Below are 25,584 nucleotides of genomic sequence, written 5' to 3' on the forward strand. Positions count from 1 at the left end.
TGTTGCACTGTAAATCTAGTCTTGTCAAGTCGAAAATAACTTATATTGCAAGCTGAAATTGTTCAACTTTTTATTTGACAGCAGTCATAAACACTTGTAAATCATAGGTCTCTAGTGCTGGGGTCTGCCACAGCCGTAAGGTGTTTTCAAACAGACACCTGACTGGGCCGGACAGATGAAAAACCGCCCGATACCAGCCTGGGGTTACCCTTGTATTACAATATTAAATGTTGTTTAATGTTTTGAAGCACTCATATACAAAATAAGCACGGTCAGAATTTGCTAACCAACATTTCCAACAGCTCAACTTGGTAGGACAAATACATTAAGTCGGCTTATTGAGAATTATAATATGTTTAATTTTATTTCGTTCATACATATCTCGTTTGAAAATTAATACCATAACATAGTTGTATTCTTGTTACAAGACTTGCAAGATTAAATAACTCTTGCAGGATATACATATGGACGTCGACCTACATTTCATTCCCACGATATCAATTTTCCTAGTTTGGAAAGAGATGCATCAAAATTTACAGCTCTAATAGGTGCCATGAGAGTCTTTATCCTCACAAAAAGCTGAATGTTTTAGAAGAAGGCAGAATAATTCCTACTCAATCACGGCACAGAGAAACATAGGCAGAGTCGCAACGGGTATTGTTTAAGGCGTGAAGCGGTTACGTAACCCATCCATGTTCGCCTCGCCTCAGGTTGCTCTCGCCTCTCTTTTCCGAAGAGGGCCGACCATGCATTCTTCGTTAATTTTCGGATTTTCGCCAATTGTTAAGCGAAAGTATGTTCGGCAAGGTTTGTGTTGTTGTTGTCGTGTGGTACTGAGCGGAATTGACGTGCTGGCGAAAACGGGAGTGTTTTGAGCTTCAAGAAAGTGAGTTTTGCCGTTTTAAAAATTCCTCTCATACTTTTATGAATATATAATGAGTGTGTTTGAACCAAATTTGAAAGTCTTTTATCGATACTGTCTGGTTTTACTCAATGGTTTACGGTCAGTCATACCGTCTTTTACACGTGCGTCAAGGAAGGACATGTTCATGAAACTGCTAACGTGTTATGTTTTGATTGGCGTGAAGCAGTGTTTCTGGCCTGAGAGCTCACAAAGTAACTATGGTTGCTACGCGACTGGCAGTACGATGCCATCTCGTGGTATTTTGCGCATAATCTCGTGTAATTATCAACCAGAAACAAAGCCTCCAAAAAGTTTAGCACCTTTGAAGCTCATTTTAATATGAAAAGCCAATAGTCTACCGAGACGACCATGGAACAAAAGGCATGCAAGCGTTGCGACTCTTCCTATGTTTCTCTGTGATCACGGTGATTAGATTTCTTCTTTGCTGATGCTGGTTCACTTCTGTACATCCTATGCCCCGTCAAAAGTTATAAGGTGCTTGGATCGGGACAAGTGTAGTGCCAATTTTGAAGCAGGTCCGGCGGTGTGGGTAATATTTTACCTTCTTTATGGTAAAGCTCCCTGAGATCGTCTACAGTTTTCCTGTCCCGATGCTACAATGCCCGTCTTAGTAGTACGCTACACAATAACTAAAACTTGATGGCATACACAGTGGCCATGCTACTGCTCGGACTTTTATTACCAACAGTTGACAACGAGACAAATATTTACGTTAAACCTTAAGAAATAGTATTTTCATAGTGGAACCAGTACAAAAAGTTTATCGATATGCGTAAGTCTATTCGACTGAAAGAGCTAGTTCTCATCGTGACTGCTGATGGGCATTCAAAGTTCGACAATCTACAAATTCCTCATGAATTATTCCAACATATATTTCTTTCCATTGTGAAATTGAAGTTCTTAATTGTTCTGCTCCAAATTAATGACAAAATGCCATTAAGTATCAAATTTGTCAATACATGTACGATGTGTGTAATTGATATGTCTTATGTGTGTTTACAACTGAATTATTGTCCCTACTAAAGGTAATTTTGTAAGATTGCATGTACACAATTCTTTGTTTCGGAAAGGGTAAACCTTTGGATTTCAGCTTGCATGTGAGAGAAGAAGATAAAGATGTGTTTCTTTTCTAGTTAAAAAATAATATAAATATTAAAGTTGTAGTTTTTTACCCTTGACAATAAGATGCTGGATTACTCCCTGATGAAACTGCCGTATATTATGAATTCACAGATTTGTTTTCGAGAGTCCCGTTCGCTCAACGATATCAATTCAAATTATAATATAGTCATAACTGAAAGCGTGAGAACATTTACGACGTGAAGTTTAACAGTTTCGTTAAAATATGCCCAAGGTTACAATTCGGCTCTCGTGTCTATTTGTTTCTGTTTTAATGCAGGTTCGATGATAAATCGTCTTTGAAAACGCTGGCAAAGGGTTACAGATGTACATTTTCGTCAATTTCCCACCATCTCGAAGAAAATTGTTGTCTCTGAATTGTCACGAAACTGTCAATGCTGTAAATTACACCGTCTGTCCACGACTCGACGAAATGAAACTGCCCCTTGGGGATACGGGATTCCAGCTCTTCCTGCACGCGTTCTTCCACCGTGTCAACTCCGTTGACGACGGGTCCATACAGTCGTGGAAGTACTAAAAGAAGGTTCAAGAAAAAGGAAAATGGAGAAATTACAGAACTTATTTTATTATTTGCTGACTAACAGTATCTTCACGGGCCCTGTGTCTGCATTATTGTGCACAGGCAGCAGTGACGATGGTAGCATTCATGTCGGAAGTGGCAGTTGGTGTTGTTCCACAAATTTCTTACTTTCCAAAAGGCAGTGATCTTTCGATAGCCACCAGGACAAAATTTATAGGCACTGTATTAAGTTTGTCAATGTGATTGAAAAGTTCCCCCCCCCCCAAAAAAAAGAAATTCAAACATCTATAAAATTTAGACCTTTTATTTAGCCTTTTTTTCGATATTCACATCAAAATTTTTCTATTCCACTCATCAAAGCTCTCCGTTTTGGTCATTCTGTGTGGACTCTTGTAAATACATTTTAAGTATATCTCAGTTCAATTGTCAGTTTTATCAAAGCTAGGTCACATACCAGCGTGTTGGCCTACTACAATCATGTTGGTTGCATTTGGCATGTATGGGACAGCTTTATGTGGATCTTCTGTTGAACGTGACCACATCATTGGCAGATCGATGAAATCTTCTTCGCTCAGTCCAAGCCTAGCTGATAGTATTTGTCGGCAGTGGTCGACAAACTCCTAAAAACGTGAAAATATAAACATTTTGTAAGCTTGCTAAGATTTATTTTGTATACAATTATTTGTAATAATGATTTCCATTTCTTCGGCTGTGGCACTCAGGCAAATAATGCGATTACTGTATGGAAAAGCCGGTGCTGGAAACGACCCTTTCTGCACTCAGTGCTGCACACGTTGGTGGCACTTTCGATATTTTAAGTTTTCTGCTTGCGCTCGGTAAATATCTTGCGTTGAAGATTCATCCGTCCTTTCTCTGAATGACTTCATGCAGGTGAAATATGAGGGTTGTTTTGTTCTCTAAAGTAGTTAGTGAAAAATATTTTCTTATTTAACTGGTACCGCTTTGCACACACTAATAGACACATAGATGTCACCACGCACTTACTGATTAAGACTTAGTTAGTGTTCGATAGTACAAATATTCCTCGAAAACGAATTAATGAAAATTTCACATGTGTTACCAGTACAAGACATTAAGAATTAAATGACTGTATTCAATATGCGCTATATATGTGTATTACAATCTTGTTGGAATAATTCCGAGAAAACATTCATAACTTTTCAAACCTGAAAGAGGTAGCTTTCTTCCCACAGATAAGTATGATTACTGTCCAGTATTTCTTTGATCTTGACCTCTGCTTGATTCCCATATTTGCATTTTCCTAAACACCAAAAAACAAACAAACAAAAACAAAACAAAACTATAATGCAACATTAATCTATCTTCAAGAAGGGGAAAGTGAATTTGAGTGATTCATTTTCCTTATAAATCACAGGCTGCAGTGCAGTTTGCTGGGCTGTATACTATTGTTACAGCCAATAATCGTGTGTACCCTGTGATCATTCAATGGAATTCGAAGTATGAACTATTTTGCGATTTCTCACCTTCGAATAAATACGCATCCCCAAGACCGAGCCTCTGTAATTTTTTCAGAAGACGGAACATCTTCATCGTGCTCGGCATCACCACTTTAAATCCCTGTAATCGGATACAGTGTTAAATATCAGATAAAATCACTGGGAAGTTTTGGCAGTCGATATATTTTGTAAAGTATCCGCTTAAACAATGTGTCGATCAGGGTCAGGTAAGTCGTTGTCTTTGGGCGGAAAGTTTTTGTAATTGTAGGCGTTTGAAAACGTAACATATTCACCATTTTCTTTTTTCTTTTCAGTGTTTTGGAAGAGAAACTGTTTATGTAAGTAACTTATAGCAGCTGTCTTCTTGTCGTCACAGTTACGCCTACCTTGTTTTTTGTTATATTTTCGACCAGACGATCCTGTTAATGTATGAGGTACAAATGTTACGTACACGGGTTTTCCTCATGTGAGTCTTGTCAATGTATAAATAATATTATTATACACCTGCGCCAGTGACCTATGGAGTTACGCTGTACAGTAAGTTTCGATATCAGAGGACGCGGAGTCCAATGTTACCTTTTTTAATTGAATATGTTTCATATGCAACAGTAAAGATGACTTAAAGTGCTTGTCAGAGAGGTGTAACAATGCAGTTCTATTATCATTTACTATTGGTAGTATTTTAATCCATTAATTTACGTTTGTAAGGTGTGTAGCCTGTTAGAAAAGCTTTTCGTTACCTTTAGATGCTGTTCCTGTGTAACTGGAATGAAGTTTACGATAGATCTGACGTCGGGACTCAACATCCAATCAAGACATATTCTGATCAATGGCTGGGGTATCTGACAATCGGAGGAATTGTTCATCTCCCTGACATCGAAATGAAGAGCGGTATCACTTAAGCACTTTCTAAACAAAATATTTCATTGTAAATCTGTGAACGCATTTTGCAGACTTAAGGGAGACTTTGAAAGTAGTACTCACCCATATCTTTGCTCGTGGAATACAAGAGAGCATCAGAGTAATACTGCTATTTCTTGAAACTTTCAAAAAGAACTTGATGCGACAAGTCATATTTAAGAACTGTATTCAAAAGCTATGTCACATTGCTCAATTTCAAGACAGAAATCAAAATTATATCTTCCTTTACAAAAAACCTAATGGCTCATGCTGACGCGAAAGTTTTCTGAATGCTTTTGATATATATAGCATTCGCATTTTTATCACTTCGCGACAAACCCATATTTTCTTGCAGATGAAATGTATATGTATAGAGCGTTTCAGAAATCGTACGCTCTCAGAAGATGGTATTGCTTAAGCCGTAATCAGTTCCGTATTTCAGTGACGGCTTACATTTGTCAAAAATTTATATAAGGCATGCATAAAATCAAATAGTATGGTGAATTGTGCGATGTAATGCATGGAACAACACTTTTCTCCTCGTAGTTTATGTCACCTTAATGCTACCATTAACACATACAGTTCTAAACAAATTAACAGCATTTTTCTCTTTTGCAATTGTATCTATCTTATGTTTCGCAAAGTAGTCGTATACGCGCTCTTTCGAAATGAAATCAGCAATTGAAATATATCTCTTTTCTTCGCGCGAGGAGAAGTATTTCACATGCTGTAAGGGACCGTCTCAGATTGTCGCATAAATTCAAAAGGCGAAATTCATTACGGGGAAGGGGTTTGACCTCCATTCAATGATTGAACTTCACTTTGGCACTTTGATTTTGTGATTACACGTTCTCTTTACTTTCTGTTTAAAAATAAACAAAAACTGCACACTCTTACCAACAAATTTGCTGTAACTGTTTCCAACTCGTATGTGTCATGCTGTGTATGTGTCATGCTAGTACTCATATTCTTCAGAAGGTGTATCAAAATGATACATTATACTCTAAGGCGGACATCAACATTTCGCACTTTTGAACTTTCGTTTAGGGGAGGGGCAGGGGGGTTTTGACGTAAACGAAGGAATTTCGTTTCTTGAACTTATGCGACAATCTGAGACAATTGTATGTCCGTAAGCGTTCTTCAGTTGTCATTTGCGCCCTCTTTAGTCTCACTAGGTAAATCTTAACGTGTGCCTGAATACAATACTTACAAGTTATCAGCAACAAGGAGACATCCGAGCGGAAATTGAGGATAAATCGGTGGCGTTGGGAGGATCGATCGGAGAATGTCTCGTCCATTGTGTATGTGACAGATCTGTAAATTTCTGTCCTGATATAATATAGGAAATTACAGAAATATGACGATTTTTGACACAAATAAGGTGCAGTGAACTGTCAGATCCAAACACAAAAGAGACGATGCTGATACAACAACATCGGCACTGTGAAGCTATTATAGGTATCCAAGTAAGGTATCTAGTAAGCCAACAAGATTAACATTGGATGATATGAAAGCCATAACTGGAAACATATATACTCCTTATAATTATGCTATAGAATGCCAAATTGTATGTCCAAAATTAAATGTCAGTAAGTTTTAGTTCGGGATAGTTTATTTGATAGGTTTGAATATAGTGAATTTGTCATTGGTTTTATACGTAAATTATTTTAACAGATATTAAAGGTGATTGAAAAAATACCGCTTACCGAGTTGTAAATGACGTCATTCAAAACTGGGTCTGTAAACTTTACCGATGAAAGCATGATGGGAAGGGTTATACCGGGAGACTCCGTGTAGCCAAACATTAGATTACTCTGCAATGTGAAGATTCATCAATTTATTACTTGTGTTCGCCATCTCTTACTCAGGCTACCGGAAGAAACGATTTCAAATCTGAAAAATATTAACTCACTGCAGGTGACCTATTAAGGAAATATGTGACATAAATTTCTCTAACCTCTGATTATGTACAAGAAAATAAAAGATTGTGAACGCAACGAAATTAGTCAGCTAAACGTTTTAATTTTTCAACACCTTTTTCAGTTAGCTTGCGCAAAAACTAGCGAAATCTTCAATTTGATGAAGGTAGCTAGTCGAAGAAGATGAAGATGAAGAAGAAGAAGAATTTCATCTCTGATTTCTTTCACGCAACAACGTAATCTTTTAGCGAATCACATCTAAGGTGTAATGGAAAGAGGTTAAACCTGACGTCACGTGACTGCGAAGATACATGTATGTAATTCTTTGTTCATTACAAAGAGAAGTTAGTAAAAACCAGACAATATGCTCGTGACGTCAAAACATCCGGACGCAAATGACAACTGAAGTACGCTTACAGCAAGTCATCACATTTACGGCCCAGTTTTTTGTCCAATCTTTTACTATATTCAGTGACCTTACCTTTAGATCCACCAATCCTTCAGTCTGCAAGATCGAGAACTTCAGATCTGTGTTTTTCTGCGTAATTCTACCGAGGGCTTGTAGGATCTTGTGGTTTTCCACGCCTTTCAAGCTGAGATACACATTCACCGCTGGTTGGGTGGTAGATGGGATGATAAAAGGCGATGGCAGACACTTCAAACTCTCTGTGAAGAAAACTGTACCACGCTGAAAGACAAATGTTGACGTGACATTTTCGTTGCATATGTCGATGGTTAATATGTTCTATATAGATTTGTTGTTGTTTTTTCAAAATATATCAGTCTAATTCAAGACAGCGTCGTACAAATGACTGTTTGACCACTATACAAAGGGAATGATATTGTTTTAAGTAATAAATGTGTCAGAACAGAGTGAGGAAGATACAATTAATTAAATGTAGAGTACTGTCGATTTGTCGTTTATAAGTGCTCTGAGAGACTTGAAGAAAATTTAAGAGCATATAAATCAGTACAGTCAGTAACTGGGATCCAAAATATATTTAAATGCAAACACTTACGTATTTGAGCACCATATCGATTTTTAATGGACATGAAAAGGGGATGTTTCCAGAATTTTCGTATGCATGCTCACACTTAGCCCAAACAACCAATCTTTGACAGTGTACCAGGCCTAAATCAGGCGTTTCTGATAGGTCAGTATTTGCACCAAAGATCTGTTCGTTCTCATCAGAAATCTGGTTCTTTCTATAGAAACACAGCGAATTCTGCATATCCTGTGAACCAAATGTTTGAGAGACTGGATTTAGAGTTAAATAACATAGCAATTGAAAGAACTGTAAGTCACAGTTAACATATGAAATCACTCCCAAATTCTATCAAACACAGTAGAGAGGCAATGATGAAGATACTCTAGCTTTTAGACAAGTTTTCCAAAGCATACAGTTCAACTGCTAAAGATAGCTTTTTCAAAAACATTTGTACACGCTAACACGCAATATTACTGATGAAGTAAACACATCATTGCACAAATCATTTTTGTTGCCAAAAGTACAACTCTGGGAGCTGGGAGTTCACACAATTAAATATTGTGCCTGCATCATGTATTGCCGTTTGTTCTTGTATACATGTAATTGCGACTTTTTATGGCGTTATGATAGCTGATATACCTTATTAGGGCAGGACAAATGCAACGTCCAACCTCTAGGGGGCCGAGGTCCCCGTGATCGGATTACCAGTCTTGTCATTATCTCACGTTCACTCTCTGAATCTTTCCTCCTGGTGGCGCTATTCTTCGCAGGAAAACGACGACGAAGATGACGACCTGGAACGCCATGGTGGTTTATAACAATTGCCCGTGAATTTCCACCGCCTTTATCCTTTGTACAAAACAATGAGCCCAGTTTTAATGTGAAATATCTTGCGATTTGAGATACTCTTGACTAAATTGGAATGGAAATTACGATATGACTAACACAGTCAAGGAATTATCGATCCTTTTTTGAGTCGAATAATTTTAAAAATAATGCCAGGTTAACTTGAACAGTAACAGTTTGACCTTGACACCAAAATAGGGTGGTCCGTAGCATAAATCAAGGCTACGATTAAAGACGATCAAAAAAAACCAAAAATGGTCAAGCAAGCAGAATACTAAAACCAAGATATCTATAAGATGTAAGTCTTGCCATTTCACTGCACGTCTGATGCAAATGCTTTCAACCCAGTCAAAAATTAAGAGGTTTTTGCGATACGTCTGAATGCTTTATGTGAACAATAAAATCGGTCAAACAGAGAATTACCTGCCCCTTATTGCCGTGCTCGACAGCGCCACTATCGTCTTGAGAGTCTACGTTGAAGGACAGTGAAATAATGCCAAGCCGAATGATGGCACACTGAGAATGAGCTGATTCATTTGGTTTTAGGACCAACGTTATCTGCCGTTCAAAATTAAAGAAAACGTTTTTACGATTTAGAAAGGCAAGAGAACATATGTTCAGACTGCTGTTGCCCAGCGTCCATTTCCTACACTGTATAGTGATATCGATTCAACCTGCCATTCCGATCGTTCGAGACAGAGTTTACTAAGACAAATGTCAAACAGACCCTCTTACCCTGCTACATATGATTGTGTTGCTTTCCTTTTTCCACGACTGATTGTTGTTCTGACTCTAAGAAAGTATGATTTGACCTTTCTGACAAATATATAGTTCCCTTCAGTTAACGTATTTCTCCCTGTAGTTGTTATTGGGTAAGATAATTTTTTCCCACCTTAATATGTCTCGGAGCTTCTCGTATGGCATCGATGTAAACGCGAGGATCGCCTTGGTCGAACTGGACTACCTTGCCCGGACTGAGGACAGATGCCCTCTTCTTCCTATCGTCCTTGAATCGAAATTTGACATGAAACGGGTGACTCGTTTCCATCGACAGTGATGTTACAAAGTCTGCCCTCAGGCTGGCTACGTCTATCTCCAGCGAAGTTCCGGGCAGTGCGATCTCCGTTATCGGTCTGTCTAACACAGGGAAGATAGTTCGAGTTATTCTAGCGTCATCTTGGTCCCGAGAGGAATTTGCCTTGTTCGACAGATCGAGGATTGACCCTTTCAAACGTCGGGAACTGAAACTAGAGCGTGATCTTCTGAGAGACAACTGCGAAGCACTCTAAATAGGATAGGAAATACGTGAAAATACATCGGTATCGATATTCGTATGCATCAAAACGCTCGTCTTTCTCTGACTTTATGATGTAGGCAAATTAAAACTGTGTGTGTATCCACTGGGTGTATATTATCTCCTCATACAGTCAGACCTACAGGAAAAAATATTTGTGTATCATCAATTCTTAAGTTCTTCAATATGTAGTCGAACAAACAGACTGTAAAAAGCTATGCATTCACTATCGAAAATATGTGCACTTCTTCAGTGTATGTAAGTGATGCACCAGTACCGTTAAGGGACCGTTCAGTTTTTACGGCCGGGGGGGGGGGGCAAAATCCAGGAGGGGTCATATCGTAATTTTGGAATCCGCGAAGGGGGTCATCGCTTTTTCACTGGTAGGAAAGGGGGGTCACCACATTTTCAAAAACATAATACCTACAATAAAGTTCAATTTATGCCACGGCCGTGATCGACCCTCATTTTTTTTCGTGTTACAAAGGGGGGGGGTAATCTTTTTCACGAAAAATGCAGGGGGTGTATATATTTTTTTGAACACAGGCGACAAGATTTTGCCGCCCCCCCAGGCCGTAAAAACTGAACGGTCCCTAAGATCTGGTGTTTTTCTTCTTACTTCCCCTATCAGCCGATGAGTGCGCAATAAAGCAGGAATGTTTCACCAACTCAAAATTAAAGGCAGAGCAGGAAAATACAAACCCTGAAAATTGACGAACCACCAGGCTTGCCTCCGTTGACAGACCCGCCGGCTCCCATTGTTGTGTATTAACCGCTTCGGTCAGGAAAAGTCAAAGGTCGAGGTTACCGACACACACCATGGGCGGGGGAATGTTTAAAGCCTTGCACTGTGACGTGATGTTCGTGGCCTCTAGGCCCGTTTGACCGATTAACGTCAGTCAACTTGCACAGCAGTGACATCGGATCCTGTTTGAACATAATCCATTCTATAAACAATAAACAGTTATTTGTAAGTCATTTACCATAATCTAAAGCAAGCTTCATATCTTTCTGCGAATTGACATATCCCTTCTTTAAATTAAATTCCTATAGTCCTATCAAAAACATCAGCATTTTATACCGTATGACGTATAACAGAGACAAAGCGTAGCATTCTACGGGAATTGAATGTTCCGATTTGGCAATTGTACATCCTGGTGCCCGACCTATCAATTCAAAATTTTATCTATCCTAGTCATTTAAAACTTGTGTGTGCATTCGCTGTCATTCCAGTACTATCGCTACAAGCACATTATACAGCCTACAAAATTATTTGTTACCACCATCATGGAGGGCAGTAACTTCTGAAAAGTCTAGAACAGCCGACGATTTGATCATAAAGCGAAAAGCCATGAAGTAAATTTTAAAAGTTTTGGATTTACGATCATATTAACACTTGTATCACCCCTATTTGTAACAATCAACCCAATTTGTAACAAAAGTTAACCCCATATAGGTTTAGTATGATTTCGGTCAGAAAACAAGATTTGTAACATTTTTGACCGAAATTGGTGAAAATTGCCCGACTGCACGACTTAATTATATCTTACGAGTAGGCCTCTTATCCCTAGGAACCTGCACAACGAAATTTAATCTAACGAGCATTTTCGGAAAAAATGAGTTTCGACAAGGAAAAAAAAGAAAATTGCCCCAAACATATAAATATGTATATTTCATCAAGATTTCATCAAATACGGCCAAGTTTCTTTGAAAATTAGGTTTTGTTACCAATAGGGTTGATTGTTACAAATAGGGTTGACATGTCACCCCTATTTGTAACAATCAACCCAATTTGTAACAAAAGCAATTTCGGAAAAATGAGTTTTGACAAGGAAAAAAAAGAAAATTGCCCCCAAACATACAAATATGCATATTTTATGAATATTTCAACGAATACGGCAAAGTTTTTTTGAAAATTAAGTTTTGTTACAAATAGGGTTGATTGTTACAAATAGGGGTGATACAACACTGTGGTAGATATACCATGACTAATAAAACATTTCGTTGAAATTAATTGAACTTAAATCTACTGTTGAGTATCTAAAATCCAGTAGAAAATTGATAGTCCATTATTAAATCGCCTTTGAATTATATTACTCACACAGCTGACGTTATTTTAAGTTGCCAAGTTTTGAATAATGGTATAATTTATTGTGCAAGTTTGGTGACGCTACGTAACGCAGCGTGAAATTGGCATTGCTCGTCGAAACTGGCTGTATCCGTAGAACATGTAGTTTTAGATCTAATTTCAAAGAGATGCTGTACTTTAACTCCACAAAAGGCAACACAGTGCATTGCCACTAGATCAGCCGTGTTGAATGTGAAAATGAATTGTTATGGAAATGTCCGGTAGAAGAACACCTTTGTTGTCTGTAGCCTCGAAAGTATTGAAGCCTCCTTAAAAGCTATACATACTCTTGTAGTCAATATTTCACGTGTGTATTGAACCAACGCCGGTAAACTCAACGACTGTACACACACGCGGTTGTTACATTACAAAATAATGAAACCACATCGACAACCGTCAACCTCTCAAACGACTACAATTCAGAAGTCCCTCTGACTCCCTATGACTGAACAACTGCATATCAAACAAGATGCGAGCGAATCGTGATATTCTGCACGAATAGGTCACTAACTTTATGCCAGGTTATTGCCATTCATGCCTGGGAGAAGCTGTTGGCACGATCACAAATGACACGTAAAACAACAAAAACAAACAAATAAACAAAAAACCTCCAACCTAAAGCAAACGTTCTATGTCTACTTATCACTGGTCATAACTCATTTCATGTCACCTATTGTTGATCTGCACTGCATACGACATGAGGGGATGGCCTGAATTTGACTTGCATACCAGAACGTTACCGTTAGTGTTGCAGCTTTACCATTACCAAAACGTCAACAGAGAATAATATATTATGTTCAAGCGCCTCAGTGAAAATCAGACGTCGTAAAAATGTGTTTATATCCCTCAAAAAATTCCTGTCTGAGTGTTCGTTTCTCCATTATCGAAATTGTTTTAAATTTGGTCCGCTGCGAATGTAATCAAACAGTCGCTTCGGTGCTCGGCAGATCGCGTTTTTCTCTTCTCGTTTGTGCTGTGCGATACTTTCCCGATACTACTTATCGAATTGTGTTCTTTGAGTACTCACCTCTTGGGTTTTACTGCACGGCGTTTGTGAGATTTCAACGGTGACTTTGTCCATGTGATGAAAAGTGGAAGACAGCAATCGTTAGAAGTTCAGAAAACAGTGGCTACATGCCCCTTATGCCACCCAATCCGTTGTCAAGCTATACGGGACAAGGTTCATACAATGAAGAACATAAAACTACCATTGGGCCTTTCACTATATCAGAGATAGTCAGTTGCATTTTGCATTACACTTCATATTAAAGAAGGGGGCGCTATTGTCCCAAGTAGAGTCAAAATTGCTGTCGCCATTTCGACAACAATGCCAGATGACACCAATGACCCCCACCCCACAATGCACGTTGGACGTCCTTTGTTAAAAGTGCAATGAATTACTGTCTTGCTACACTGTTGAAACCACCCGCGTAAAGGAGACCATTGCATTTGCTAAGTCAGGTGTATCTGTGATTAATGATGAAACAGTGTTTTGATGTGACCCCTGGTGTAGAATATATTCCAGCATTGAAACAATTGTACTGGGGAAATATTTGGCTACCTTAACTTGCCAATTTCTTGTGATTCAGGTCTACATGTGTAGAGGGTGGACGCTCTCTACATCTCACAGCAGGTAACTATCTAATATATACATATATATATATATATATATATATATATATATATATATATATATATATATATATACACACACACACACACACACACACACACATATATATATATATATATATATATATATATATATATATATATGTGTGTGTGTGTGTGTGTGTGTGTGTGTGTGTGTAACCCCGGTTACGATTGTAAGTCATGTGATTCGATCTGCTGCGTGTTGTTTGAGTGTGATGACACGTGTGGAATTTCATTGATAGCGTCTTCACCCACAATGCATTGCAATGCTCTACTGATTTTCACTGCTTGAAGACAGTACTCTGGTGTGGACGTACGTTTAGGAATTATTATCCGTTTTACTACCAAGAAAAAATTCCAATACAACGTGGTTGGTCTTTTACATGACTGTGATTACAGAGGAGATCCAGTTAATGAATTACTGGTAGACTGTGTGTGTCCTAGTGTGTTGCCTGATTGAGGAGCCAGCAAGGAGTGCCTGGAATTGTTCGAGTCAATCATCAACTCGAGTACTGCTACCAGGGTTGGAATAACAAATCCCCAGGGAGAATCGTCTGGAAGGACTCTGTGTGTGTAACGTAGTTTCCTATTGGATAGACTGTCATCGTCATAGCAACAGGACGGACATTGACCTACAACTCCAGGAGAGGCCATTGTACGGCCATATGAACAATAGCTAAGTGAATGAACCCTAGACAACAGCCATTTTAGAATTATCTGGAACTTTTATTATGGTGGATGAACTTTAGATTTTGCGCCTGGAAATTATTTTCCAGTAATACTGCTATTAGTTTTAATCATTGTAGACCAGTGTTTTTTTATTCTTTTATTGTTATTATCATTAGTAGTAGAGATTTTAGCTGTAGTGAAATAAACCTTAATATAAACTGCAACGCAAATTGTACGATAATCATTCTTTCCTGGTTTGTTTATTGTGTGATATGAACTTTGGTCCAGGTTTAGTTGACTGACAGTTTAACTACCTGGGTTACAAATATATATATATATATATATATATATATATATATATATATATATATATATATATATATATATATATATATATATATATATATATATACAACAACAACAACAACAACTATCGCAGGGTTGCAGATAGAACATCTTGTGAAAGCGTTGTCAACTGTACGAGTAAGTTTGTGGCAATTTACTTCGATTCTTTATGATATCATTTGCTGTTTATCCCGTGTGTCTCACTGAATGAATAAGAGGTCACACCTGTTTATCTTCGGGTAGAATAACAGTCTTTCAATCAGTCTCAAGGGCAGCCAAATATTGACCCTGATGTATTTCATTTATTCGCATTGTGCAGGAATGTAATACTGAGTCTCTGTTTTTTAACTGTAACGGCTGGGCGCGATGGGGATCACCTGGAAAGTAGAACAGCTCCAAAACTAAAATGGAGATAAGTTATTTTTCAAATCTTAAAATATTAAATAAATCAGATACTAGCAATTAAAAGGTGCATTCAGTGATGCCACGGATATCGTTCAAGTATTTCGTTATTTTTGCATTCATTATAGACAAAGGGTCAGGCAGAAATAAGGTCAACGCTGATGAGTGATAACACGTTAGTATAACATACTGGCCACGAAGATTGATTAATTTTGTCCGCAAAATCATCATACAGTAATCCTATTTTTGTTAACGATAAAAATGATTTCGACTTTGACAGACTGAATTGTTCATTTGATTATACCGGTAGGTGTTCATATCTCGCCTACTAAACAGCTTCTACTCCTATCAAGCAGCTTCTGCAGGGGAAATGTTACACAATTAACATGCGTGCAGAGAGTTTCATGAACACAGGTCTTTACCAGTAGCTAAACCTTAATAAATCCATAATGAGAGATGAAGCTCGAAAAAATCGCTCTTGGCATATTGCACACTGGTGATCTAAACCGGCCGTTCAGAATTCGTTTTTTTACCATTGTGTTTTTGTCCCGGGGTATAGTGATGACTTATATTGAGACACGAAGTCGATCAAGCACTGTATACGCATATGTTTTGACAAAGAACAGTATAACTTTATCTCTACTCAATTCTCTTGTCTCTGTAATTGATATTGATAGTAGTTTTAATCAGTGGAATGAGAGTAAACTATCATGATAGATAGATGAAAAGTTTGGGTAATTGATCTAAGTGCCAAAAAACTAACTACTCATTATTGAGAGATTTAAATATTTACTGTTAGCACAACAAACGAACCACAGAAAGGATAAAAACAAAGTGAAATAAATATATTATTTTTGAAGCAGCATTTCTTAACAAAGTTCTTTTTCGTTGAAAAAAAGAACACTATTTTAGCTTGAAATATTACCCAATGGGAAAACACAATGCATCCAGAATTTCGGTCGACGATGGGTCAATTATGACACCACACACCGGATCGCGCACATATAGGTTTAGTCAAAAGTGCTTGACTCTGTCACAGAGTAATATCATAGACAGAGTGGCAACAGCTATTGTTTAAGGCGTGAAGCGGTTACGTAAGCAATCCATGTTTGCCTCGCCTCACTATTCAAAGCCGAGTCACGTAGCGATTATCATTACGCCACTCATGAATATTCATATAGACAGTATAAATAGTCCTAAGACAATAGGTATCATGGTCACTCGCTAACAACGGAGCTCTGGGCCGGTGCAGCATGGATTCTCGCTCTGTCTCAGATGCAGCCAAATCGTTCGTCGCAGCGCACGGTCGCTCCACCAGCGGTTCTAGTGTTCCTGCACCCGTTCAACCTGATGGTGCAGGCCCGTCCAAGTCTACTGCATCCACTCCTGGGACGGCTTCTGCCTCCCAGCCTCTTCAGGTAGCTTCACCTGCAGCAGAGATCTCGGTCAAAGTGAGTATTATTCCTTTTTTAGCTCTTTGTCGGCCGTGGAACTCCCTCTTCCTGTTCCTTTTTCTTCTTTTGGCTTTCGTTCGTTTCTGTTGGCCTTTGTGTCGCTGTTCCCGTGCCGTGTCGGTTTTCCTTTTTTCGTCGTTTCCCTCGCCCCTTTCGTGTTCCTTTTCTTTCTCTTCGTTTGCGTTTCGTTCCACGGCTGGTCTTCCTGCCCTCCCTCTTCTCGCGTTTTTGTCTTCTTTCGCAGGTGCAACACGTGTCTGAAACAATGGGGAACAAGTGTGGCTCGTGTGCTGTCCCCTTGCTTGGTTCTGTCGACGGTCTTTCTTTCCCTTTCCTTTCTCCCTTTTTCTATAGTATAAGTATAGTATTTGACTGTATTGAGACGGCTGCTACATGGTCAAGAGAAATTTTCCGCGGTGAGGACACCTAAGTACAGTGAGGTACGCAGGTAAGTGGTGGCCGAGGGATACCAGAGCGATGAGGCTTCTGGCGCGTGAGAAGCGATGTGGCTCCTGGTTTGTGAGAAGCGATGAGGCTTCTGTTTGTCAGAAGCGATGAGGCTTCTGGTTTGTGAGAAGCGATGAGGCTTCTGTTTGTCAGAAGCGATGAGGTGTATTCTTTGTGAGAAGCGACGAGGCTTCTGCTTTGCGAGAGTCAATAAGGCTTTGATTAAAAAAAAAAAAAAAAAAAAAAATTGAGAAAAGTTATGAAGCATTTGTCAACAGCTTGAGCACTGTTCCGCAGTGACGTTGTCTTGAGTTTGAAAGTCACAGTGGTCTCACAGGTGGAAAAAAAAAAAAAAAGAAAAGAATTATACCTATTGTATTGAAGGCGTTTCCAGTCTTGAGATCCTGTCTTGTGAAGGTATTTGAGCTATCGTCTCACACACATGTTGTGTGTCCTTACAGGTGCCTGCCCAGGATACTTTGCAACAGCTGCTGCATAAGGTGGAAAAGTTGCAGCAAGCAGCGGACTCTGCCAATGTGGATGAGGCCCTCCAGAAGGTCATGGACCTGGCACACCTGTCGGCGACCCGTTACCAGATTATTAACGCCCTCAGAGTGCTCGTGGATAGGGCTACAGCAGCGAACCACCAGAAGCTGAACCGGTTCCGTGCGGTTTTATCCCAATTTGAAGCAAACGAGTTTGGGCGGGACGCGGGAAAACTGATAGTGCTCCTTCTGGGCAACAAAGAGGAGGAGGAAATAGCCTCAAAAGTCGGAAAATTCCTAAAGCATACGAGGGAATCCGCCCGTCCATATCCAAGCCCTCGCCAACGGGGCTTTCGGCAACAGAAACCAGACGTCAAGTGCTATGTTTGTGGAAATCTTGGCCATGTTGCCAGAGACTGCCCTGACAAAAAGCAATGAAATAAATATACATAATGTGACCCTTGGAATGATCTGACATCGGACTTGACCTTGTTTTAAATTTGATGTATTTAAGTTATTCCATTTATCTTGTGTGTAGTATATATTTGCAGAAAGTTAAAAAAAAAAATATATATATATAAAAATAAATATGAACGTGGCATACGAAGTTTAAAATAAAAGTTGTCAGTTTTCTTGGGAAATTTTACATTCTTTGTATATTCCCCTCAAATATTGATTAAAAAAAAAAAATAAATCTTGTTTTAATCACCCCTACTCCTGGACAGGGGGGCCTCCTAGAGCCCTCCGCCTCTCAGGCGGCCTGCCTTTCGCATGGTCCTGTCCGGGGGTGCCTCCTTTTTTTTTTTACCACTGGGCTGTTTCTAAGTTTTGATGTTAGTGTTTGACCTTGGTTCTTTCTCCAGATCTCCCACCCATGGGAATTTGATTCCGACGACAATATTAAGGCTCAGCCCAGAGATTGTTTTGGATGGGTTACGCTAGGGGGCACCCCCGGAGAGGCACTGCATGACGAGGTTTTCGACGACCTACAGTTGGTAGCCAGAGGTTTAGTAAAGAGAGCCCCGACCAGTCTATCTTTTAGAAATCCAGACGAGTTTGTAGCAGAGAATTGCATCAGCATCTTAATGTATGGGAAAAGCTGACGGCCGACTCTCTCAACGGGAAACTGGTAATGAACTGGTTGACTGATGGCGTCTCAGTATCCGAATACTTACAGCACTTCAGCGGGACATTTAAAGGGAAAACTTACAACCACGATGCTCCACCTCCATGTGTATTTCAAAATTATCCTAACAGTAGTGATTTCTCATCATTTATTGGAAAAACAATCAATGAACGTTTGGTAATGGGGGCCATTTCTATATGGGGTAACGTCGAACGTGATCGTCCCCCTCTTATCGTCATGCCCATTGTTGTCGAACCAAAAAACCCAGGATGTGTATAGACATGCGTTATATTAACCTTTGGATGCGGGATATGCCGTTTAAGCTTGACAAACTTGTCGAGGTTAGTAGATATCTGCAAAAGGGCGATTACCATTACAAATGTGACGATAAGAGTGGCTACGACCATGTTTTAATAGCAAAACAAGACCGTACTTATTTCGGTTTCCAATGGGCGGGTGTGTGGTACGTATGTAACACCTTGCCCTTTGGATGGAAGCTTTCTGGATATGTATACCATACGATTGGTTATGAAATCACAAATTACGCGCGTAGGTTGGGGGTCCCTTGCATTCAGTATATCGACGACCGTCATGGAGGGCCTTTGCAGTTGTCATCTATATGTAATGTGCCGCAAGAAAATTGTACCCCCCTACAACTTGCGCAATCAGCCGCGTATATATTGTTTGCATTGTGTGTATTGGCCGGTTATTTCATCGCCTTAAGAAAGAGTGTTCTAAGGCCAGTCACGTCACTTGTTATGCTGGGTTTCAAAGTAGATTCGCTCGCTCAGTCCTTTGCTATTCCCGAGGACAAACAGAATAAGTTTTTACAGCTAACGGAGGACATACTCGATCGACGGGCTGTCCCAGTACAACAAATACAGAAAGTACTCGGAAAATGTAGCTCTTTCTCACTTGCTATCCCGTGTGCCAGGTTGTGCATTCGCCAGTTAGCAGGAGCGATTTCTAAAGCTCAGAAGAAGGCCACCTATTTGATTCCCATTAGGCAAGGCGTGCGCGAAGAGTTGTTGGAATGGCGAGAGTTAGTCACAAGAGTTAGACCATTTAGATGGCTACCCACAAGTCACTCAAATCTCAACTTGTACACTGATGCTAGCTCTTATAAATGGGGGCAGTACTCCAAGCTAAGGGTGTTCCCCCCGTAGAAATCAGTGACATGTGGGAAGAGTCGTGGCAGCATCAGCATATTAATGTCAAGGAGGCAGAGGCACTTCTTCGCGCCCTTATCGCTTTAAAGGACAAGTTACACAATATCAGGCTGGACGTGAGTGTAGACTCTATGGTTTTGGTACACTCTTGGAATAGCGGGTTCCCGGGCTCAAAGCAGAAAAACTCAACAAGATTCTTAAAGATGTTTTTTACCACTGCGTCGAGCAAAATTTGCATATAATGCTGTCCCACGTTGGGTCAGTCGACAACATCGCAGACAAACCCTCTCGACAGCTGAGTCAAAATGATGTTACTGTGACAAAATCAATTTGGCAAAAAATCCAAGCCGAATACGGGCCTCACGACATAGATGCAATGGCCACCGAATCAAACGCGAAATTAGAGCGTTTCATATCCCCTTACCCGCAACCAAGATGCGAGGGTGTGAATTTCTTTTCTCACGACTTCAATAAGCGAGACAATCTATACATTTTCCCTCCTCTCCCTATCCATCGCTCGTTATCGAGCATGTGGTTAAAGAGAAGCTACGAGCCACGGTCATCCTCCAATTTGAGAAATCAACGCCGCCATGTTGGCCTTTGGTGAAAAAACATAGCTCAGTTTGTACCCAGATAGCCGCGGCCGGTGAAACGAATGTTATTATGTTTCCATCACGCTTAGGATACGTCAATGCGCAAACGTCTGGTCCTCTTTTCATCGCCCAATTTAATATCCGCACCAACGAGTAGACAAATAAAAAAAAAAAAATTGTAGGGTTAATCACTTGCAGATCAGAAATAATAGGCTTATATATATATATATCTATAGTTGTATATATTAAAAAAAATAGTACATTTGACATTAGTGTGTCAAACTTTATACGTTGACAAAAAGCTAAACAACCCCTCCCCCCCCAAAAAAAAAAACAAATTTAAAAAACAACAATCAACAAATATAGGTCTGCTGATAGCTGCTGGTATATTTCCCGTTGTATTTTTTCAGAGTTGCTGGTTATGCGGTGCGCCACCCCCTGGCAACTGTTCGCCTTCCGACGACTCGAAATGCCACGTGTGCTCCACTGAAAGAATTCGTAAAGAGAAGCAACAAATTTCAGTAGCACAAGCCCGTCTGGACCTTACAGAGGTTGACGCCCGTATCCACCATTTGCTGGGTGACAAGTCTGCATATGACACACAAAAAGACAGATTGGTTCAGCAGCTAGAGGCTTTCTTAAAATTATTGCCGGTTCCTAAAGATTTGACCCAAGCCTCTCCCCAAGACATAGTTAGATTTCTGGTCTTCAAGGACTCTGACGCACGGTCTCAAGTGCACGAAGCAAACTGCCGATTTCTTGGAGTTTCTGGTAGTAGTCGCTCGGTTTGCTCGTGCCCAAAACGCTTACGTCTAGGAACAATCCAGAATGCAGTGGCAAAATTAAGTTCCTTTTACTCCGCCATGCAAATGGTCGGTATCACAGCGAGTAACCCGGCGGTATCTGTAATGGTAGACAGGTATATAAAAAAATCCGGGGAAGAGCAAGCAAAGGCCCAAGTCACGCCGAAACAAGCTAAGCCTCTATTCGTTAACAAAATTAGAGTTTTCCTAGACCATATTTTGAGCAAGATCGCATCCTCCGGAGCGCCCATAGAAACGTACATCTACGCTAGAGATATAACTGTGTTCAAAATGTTAATGATGTCGGGCGACAGAGCAGGGGACCTGGGACAGATCAAAACCCAAGAAATATTTCGATTAGCGGACGGTACTGGTCTCGTATTCAACCACACATTTGGAAAAACGCTGAGAGGGGAACACTCAAATATGTTTATCATTAAAAAGTGCCATGATAAATTGCTCTGTGCAGTTACAGCCATAGAGGAATATGTAAAACTGGCGGATAAAATAGGACTCGATCTGTCGCTTGGGTATCTTTTCCGCCCCACCTCCCCAAGTGGAAGAATCGAATGCAAACCGCTCACATCACAGGCAATATACTCCCGATTAAAGTATTATTTGCACGAGTTGAACCTCGATGACGGGGAAACCCCACATAGTTTCAGGAGTGCTTGCGCTATTATGTTGACGCTGGCCGGGTCTACGATCAGTGAGGTAATGTCACATGTGGGCTGGAGGTCGGAAAGATCCCCTAATCTTTACATGCAGTTGCACAAGTCAGCAAAGGCAGAGGCTCCCGCATCTAGATTAGTGGAGGCAATAGCCAACCAGGCCCATTTGACGCGTGAGTATGAAGCTTTGGAAAGAATGGTTGCCTCCAGTCGACCGGCTTTCCCCTTTAAGCGGTAGATAAGTCACCTTGCTAGCGGTTCATATAAGATGTGTACCACCTCCGTACGCATATATTTATTTACAAATAAATATTACGTATGGTGCGCTCATGTATTAAATAAAATATTAATAGTAGTGATAATATGCACATGTATCTACTATGTTTCTTTGAGGATATGTATTAAAGACACTAACTGTATATTGTCTCTTGGAGTGGCCTCTTATTCAGTGTCTACTATTTTAGGAGAGCAGAAACTTGGAGGAATGGAGGTATGGGTGGTTTTACTATAGTAAAAGACTAGATAGCGGAGCTAAGGTGGCAGCAATAAAGATATCTCGATCCCAATCCTTAATACAATAGGCTATATCATTGAGCGAAGTGATGAGGCTTTAAATATGTTAATATTCAAAGCCGAGTCACGTAGCGATTATCATTACGCCACTCATGAATATTCATATAGACAGTATAAATAGTCCTAAGACAATAGGTATCATGGTCACTCGCTAACAACGGAGGTGGCGGGTCGGATGAAGTATGTACAGACTTAGGTGACGGGGCGCTGGTGTGTTTTCTCGAGCCCACCCGCCCACCCTATTTTAGGAGATCACTCGCTCAATGTACAGCCGCAAAACAGATATCTCGATCCCAATCCTTAATACAATAGGCTATATCATTGAGCGAAGTGATGAGGCTTTAAATATGTTAAGAAGCTCTTGGCTTTCTTTTCCGAAGAGTGCCGACCATGCACCCATCGGTAATTTTCGGATTTTCACCAATTGTTAAGCGAAAGTATGTTCGACAAAGCTTGTGTTGTTGTTGTCGTGTGGTGCTGATCGGAATTGATGTGCTGGCGAAAACGGGAGTGTTTTGAGCTTCAGGAAAGTGGGTTTTACCGTTTTAAAAATTCCTCTAATATTTTTATGAATATATAATGAGTGTGTTTGAACCAAATTTGAAAGTCTTTTATCGATACTGTCTGGTTTTACTCAATGGTTTACGGTCAGTCATACCGTCTTTTACACGTGCGCCAAGAAAGGACATGTTTATGAAACTGCTGGCGTGTTATGTTTTGATTGGCGTGAGGCAGTGTTTCTGGCCCAACCACAAACCAAGCCTCCAAAAAGTTTAACACCTTTTAAGCTCATTTTAATATGAAAAGCCAATAGTCTACCGAGACGACCATGGAACAAAAGGCATGCAAGTGTTGCCACTCTGTTTATGTTACTCTGTGACTCTGTCAATAACGAACCTGGCTTCTCCTCTAAGAGGAAAGATGGCTGTCATCAAAAGGGGATACACAACAGTAAGGTGACTGACGAAGGGACCTAAATTTGTCCTGAAACACCGTTAGGGGATGAATCACAAACATACAAAATCACAATGATCCACTCATTCACTATATCGAAGCACTAACAACATTAGTTGCCTTAATTTCCATCTTATTTATTTTTTTATTTATTTATTTATTTATTTATTTATTTATTTATTTATTTATTTATTTATTTGTCAGGAAATTCACCGGGAACAAGTGCCATTTACAGGTTCCTAAAAATCTCAAAAAAGTGAAGAGTAAGAAGACAAAAACAAAGAACATAAAAAATAAATACAAAATTAACTCGAGTACAGAATTCACACACAACGGAAAAGAAAGAAAATAAATCATTTAGAGCCGCTATCAAAATATAACATTCTGATGTCAGTCTGAAATGAATCACTAATATACTCGATATTATGATTTTTACATACAAATTTATTAAAATTATTTAATATACATCTATTGATCAGAGAAATGTCAAGAATATTGATACGGCTACATTGGTTTGAAAGAGAGGCAGATGCGCAATAATGTGCCCGATACATTTGATAAAACAATACATAAAACCCAGTATCATTCTTGTGTAATCACATCATGTTTAAAGAACAGCGACGTTGCTCTGAGGTTTTTAATTTAAACATAGCGTATTGGTCAGTATGTATGGAATATAAGTTTTCTAACATAGACGTTTTATGGATTTTCGTTGAAAAATTCCTAATGATTCAATACCTGACTTAATTACGGGAGTTTGATTCTCGAACTTGAGAATTTTATTCAATGAACCTACACCCAGTGTACGATATACGCTTATGGCATATTGTAATATTTGCTATTTTTGAGCTAGAGCCATTGTCAACTCAACATTTATATCTCTTATGTCAAACTTTGAAAGTTTTCACATGGCAAGATATTTTCTGATACGTCTACTAATACACAACTATAAATCATATTAAATGATAGTTTAGATAGAGAGTAACACGAATATATATATTATTTCAAGTTGATTACATCGGAAAGTGTTATTAAACAAGAAAATAATGCTTAACAGAGATGGTTCAAATATGAGAAAACTACAAAATTCGGGAAACATCTTAGAATATCGATGTTATAAGGCAAAGTAACGATTTGAATGCTAACGGGGCATTTTGTATACCTTGTCGATATTACGCAAAAGCCTTGTACTTTCCTTCTGGTACTTTTTGGTCTTTGAATCCGGTGCAGCATCTTCTAACTCCCTATGCATTACTCTGTTTTTCAAATTTACGTTTATATATTCTTACATGTAATCTAAATCTTTATTTCCTTGAAAGCACATTATATCACGACACTTTTGTCGTAATTCATATATCACAATATCCAAAAGAAACATTTATAAAGATCTGTTACATTAGTGTGTGTATTGTGTGTCTATCCGTTGTATGTCATCATTTTTTAAAGAAAATCATCAGTGCCTATCTTAAGCTCGTTGTTACGAGGCTTTCATATTTATTACAAAAACGGAAATGCTTTCTAAAGGCAGAGAATGAATAAAAATATCAATGATATAGTTCTTCATTTTATCAGTACGTCGAAAAGTTATTGTTACTGTTACTGCTCCTGATGACACTACTTTACAAAACTTTTAACTGCCCCCGCTAAAATGCCGACAGGACCTGGCATGGCGTTGGCGGCAACGTTTGCGGCAACGTTTGCAACGGTTTTAACTTTGCCCAACGCTGACTTATTTTTGGACTTATAACGCGGTGAGGAAGAGATTTCATCCCATTTAATTTTGTACATGTGTTTTCCCTTTCCAGATTTTAATACGTAGTGACGCCCTTTTTCTCCAACGACGATAAACTTAATATTCTTGAAGAACTGTAATAGAGAGAGAAAAATCGGTTGCTAGGTGATATACATGTATCAACGAGGTAAAGATATACGCAGGTATTATATTTTTCATACAGATATCGTATTATGTGTTCGCATACCGGACACTTTTAGAAGCATATTGATGATTTTTCATCTGACCAAATCAGTTTTCTGCAATAGGCTTTGGTTATGGTAGTCCAGAGCGTCATCGTATTTAAACACAACCGTCTGTTAAGGCAAC

The 25,584-nt window shown here is 39.3% G+C and overlaps 3 protein-coding genes across 11 annotated transcripts in view; 1 reads left to right on the top strand and 2 right to left on the bottom strand.

Moving 5' to 3' along the window:
- Positions 1-339: 339 nt before the first annotated feature.
- Positions 340-13,365, bottom strand: LOC139131300 (protein-arginine deiminase type-3-like). Of its 2 annotated transcripts, none has more exons than XM_070697300.1 (14): positions 13,167-13,359; positions 10,714-10,958; positions 9,610-10,002; positions 9,141-9,275; positions 8,511-8,720; positions 7,902-8,117; positions 7,364-7,570; positions 6,670-6,777; positions 6,174-6,292; positions 4,804-4,933; positions 4,091-4,184; positions 3,773-3,867; positions 3,040-3,205; positions 340-2,578 (listed from the first exon to the last, which is right to left on the bottom strand). In XM_070697300.1, the coding sequence occupies exons 2-14, from the start codon at positions 10,768-10,770 to the stop codon at positions 2,364-2,366; spliced, it is 2,145 nt and encodes a 714-aa protein (XP_070553401.1). In that variant the 5' UTR covers positions 10,771-10,958; positions 13,167-13,359; the 3' UTR covers positions 340-2,363. The 2 variants fall into 2 exon arrangements, with proteins under 2 accessions (XP_070553401.1, XP_070553402.1); XM_070697301.1 differs by having other exon boundaries at positions 341-2,578; positions 9,610-10,150; positions 13,167-13,365.
- Positions 13,366-16,342: 2,977 nt separating this feature from the next.
- Positions 16,343-18,198, top strand: LOC139131302 (uncharacterized). The gene is made up of 2 exons (XM_070697302.1): positions 16,343-16,659; positions 17,571-18,198. Exons 1-2 carry the CDS (start codon positions 16,462-16,464, stop codon positions 18,030-18,032), a joined length of 660 nt encoding a protein of 219 aa, XP_070553403.1. The 5' UTR covers positions 16,343-16,461; the 3' UTR covers positions 18,033-18,198.
- Positions 18,199-23,906: 5,708 nt separating this feature from the next.
- Positions 23,907-25,584, bottom strand: part of LOC139131303 (uncharacterized) — a 61,842-nt gene continuing 60,164 nt past the window's right edge. For all 8 annotated transcript variants that reach the window (XM_070697308.1, XM_070697309.1, XM_070697310.1 and 5 more), the window contains one exon: positions 23,907-25,349. The gene's annotated coding sequence lies outside the window, so the exon portion shown is untranslated. The remainder of the gene's footprint in view (positions 25,350-25,584) is intronic.

Source organism: Ptychodera flava, chromosome 4 (genome assembly GCF_041260155.1).
Source record: "Ptychodera flava strain L36383 chromosome 4, AS_Pfla_20210202, whole genome shotgun sequence".
In the NCBI taxonomy this organism is placed as follows: domain Eukaryota; kingdom Metazoa; phylum Hemichordata; class Enteropneusta; family Ptychoderidae; genus Ptychodera; species Ptychodera flava.

Bases quoted from the DNA above. Each gene is read 5' to 3' on its own strand.
- LOC139131300 (XM_070697300.1), bottom strand. From the start codon at position 10,770: ATGGGAGCCGGCGGGTCTGTCAACGGAGGCAAGCCTGGTGGTTCGTCA. The intron at 7,571-7,901 runs GTAAGTGTTTGC...TTTGTCTTTCAG, and splicing joins TCGATATGGTGCTCAAATAC to CGTGGTACAGTTTTCTTCAC. The intron at 6,778-7,363 runs GTAAGGTCACTG...TTCACATTGCAG, and splicing joins AAGGATTGGTGGATCTAAAG to AGTAATCTAATGTTTGGCTA.
- LOC139131302 (XM_070697302.1), top strand. From the start codon at position 16,462: ATGGATTCTCGCTCTGTCTCAGATGCAGCCAAATCGTTCGTCGCAGCG. The intron at 16,660-17,570 runs GTGAGTATTATT...GTGTCCTTACAG, and splicing joins CAGCAGAGATCTCGGTCAAA to GTGCCTGCCCAGGATACTTT.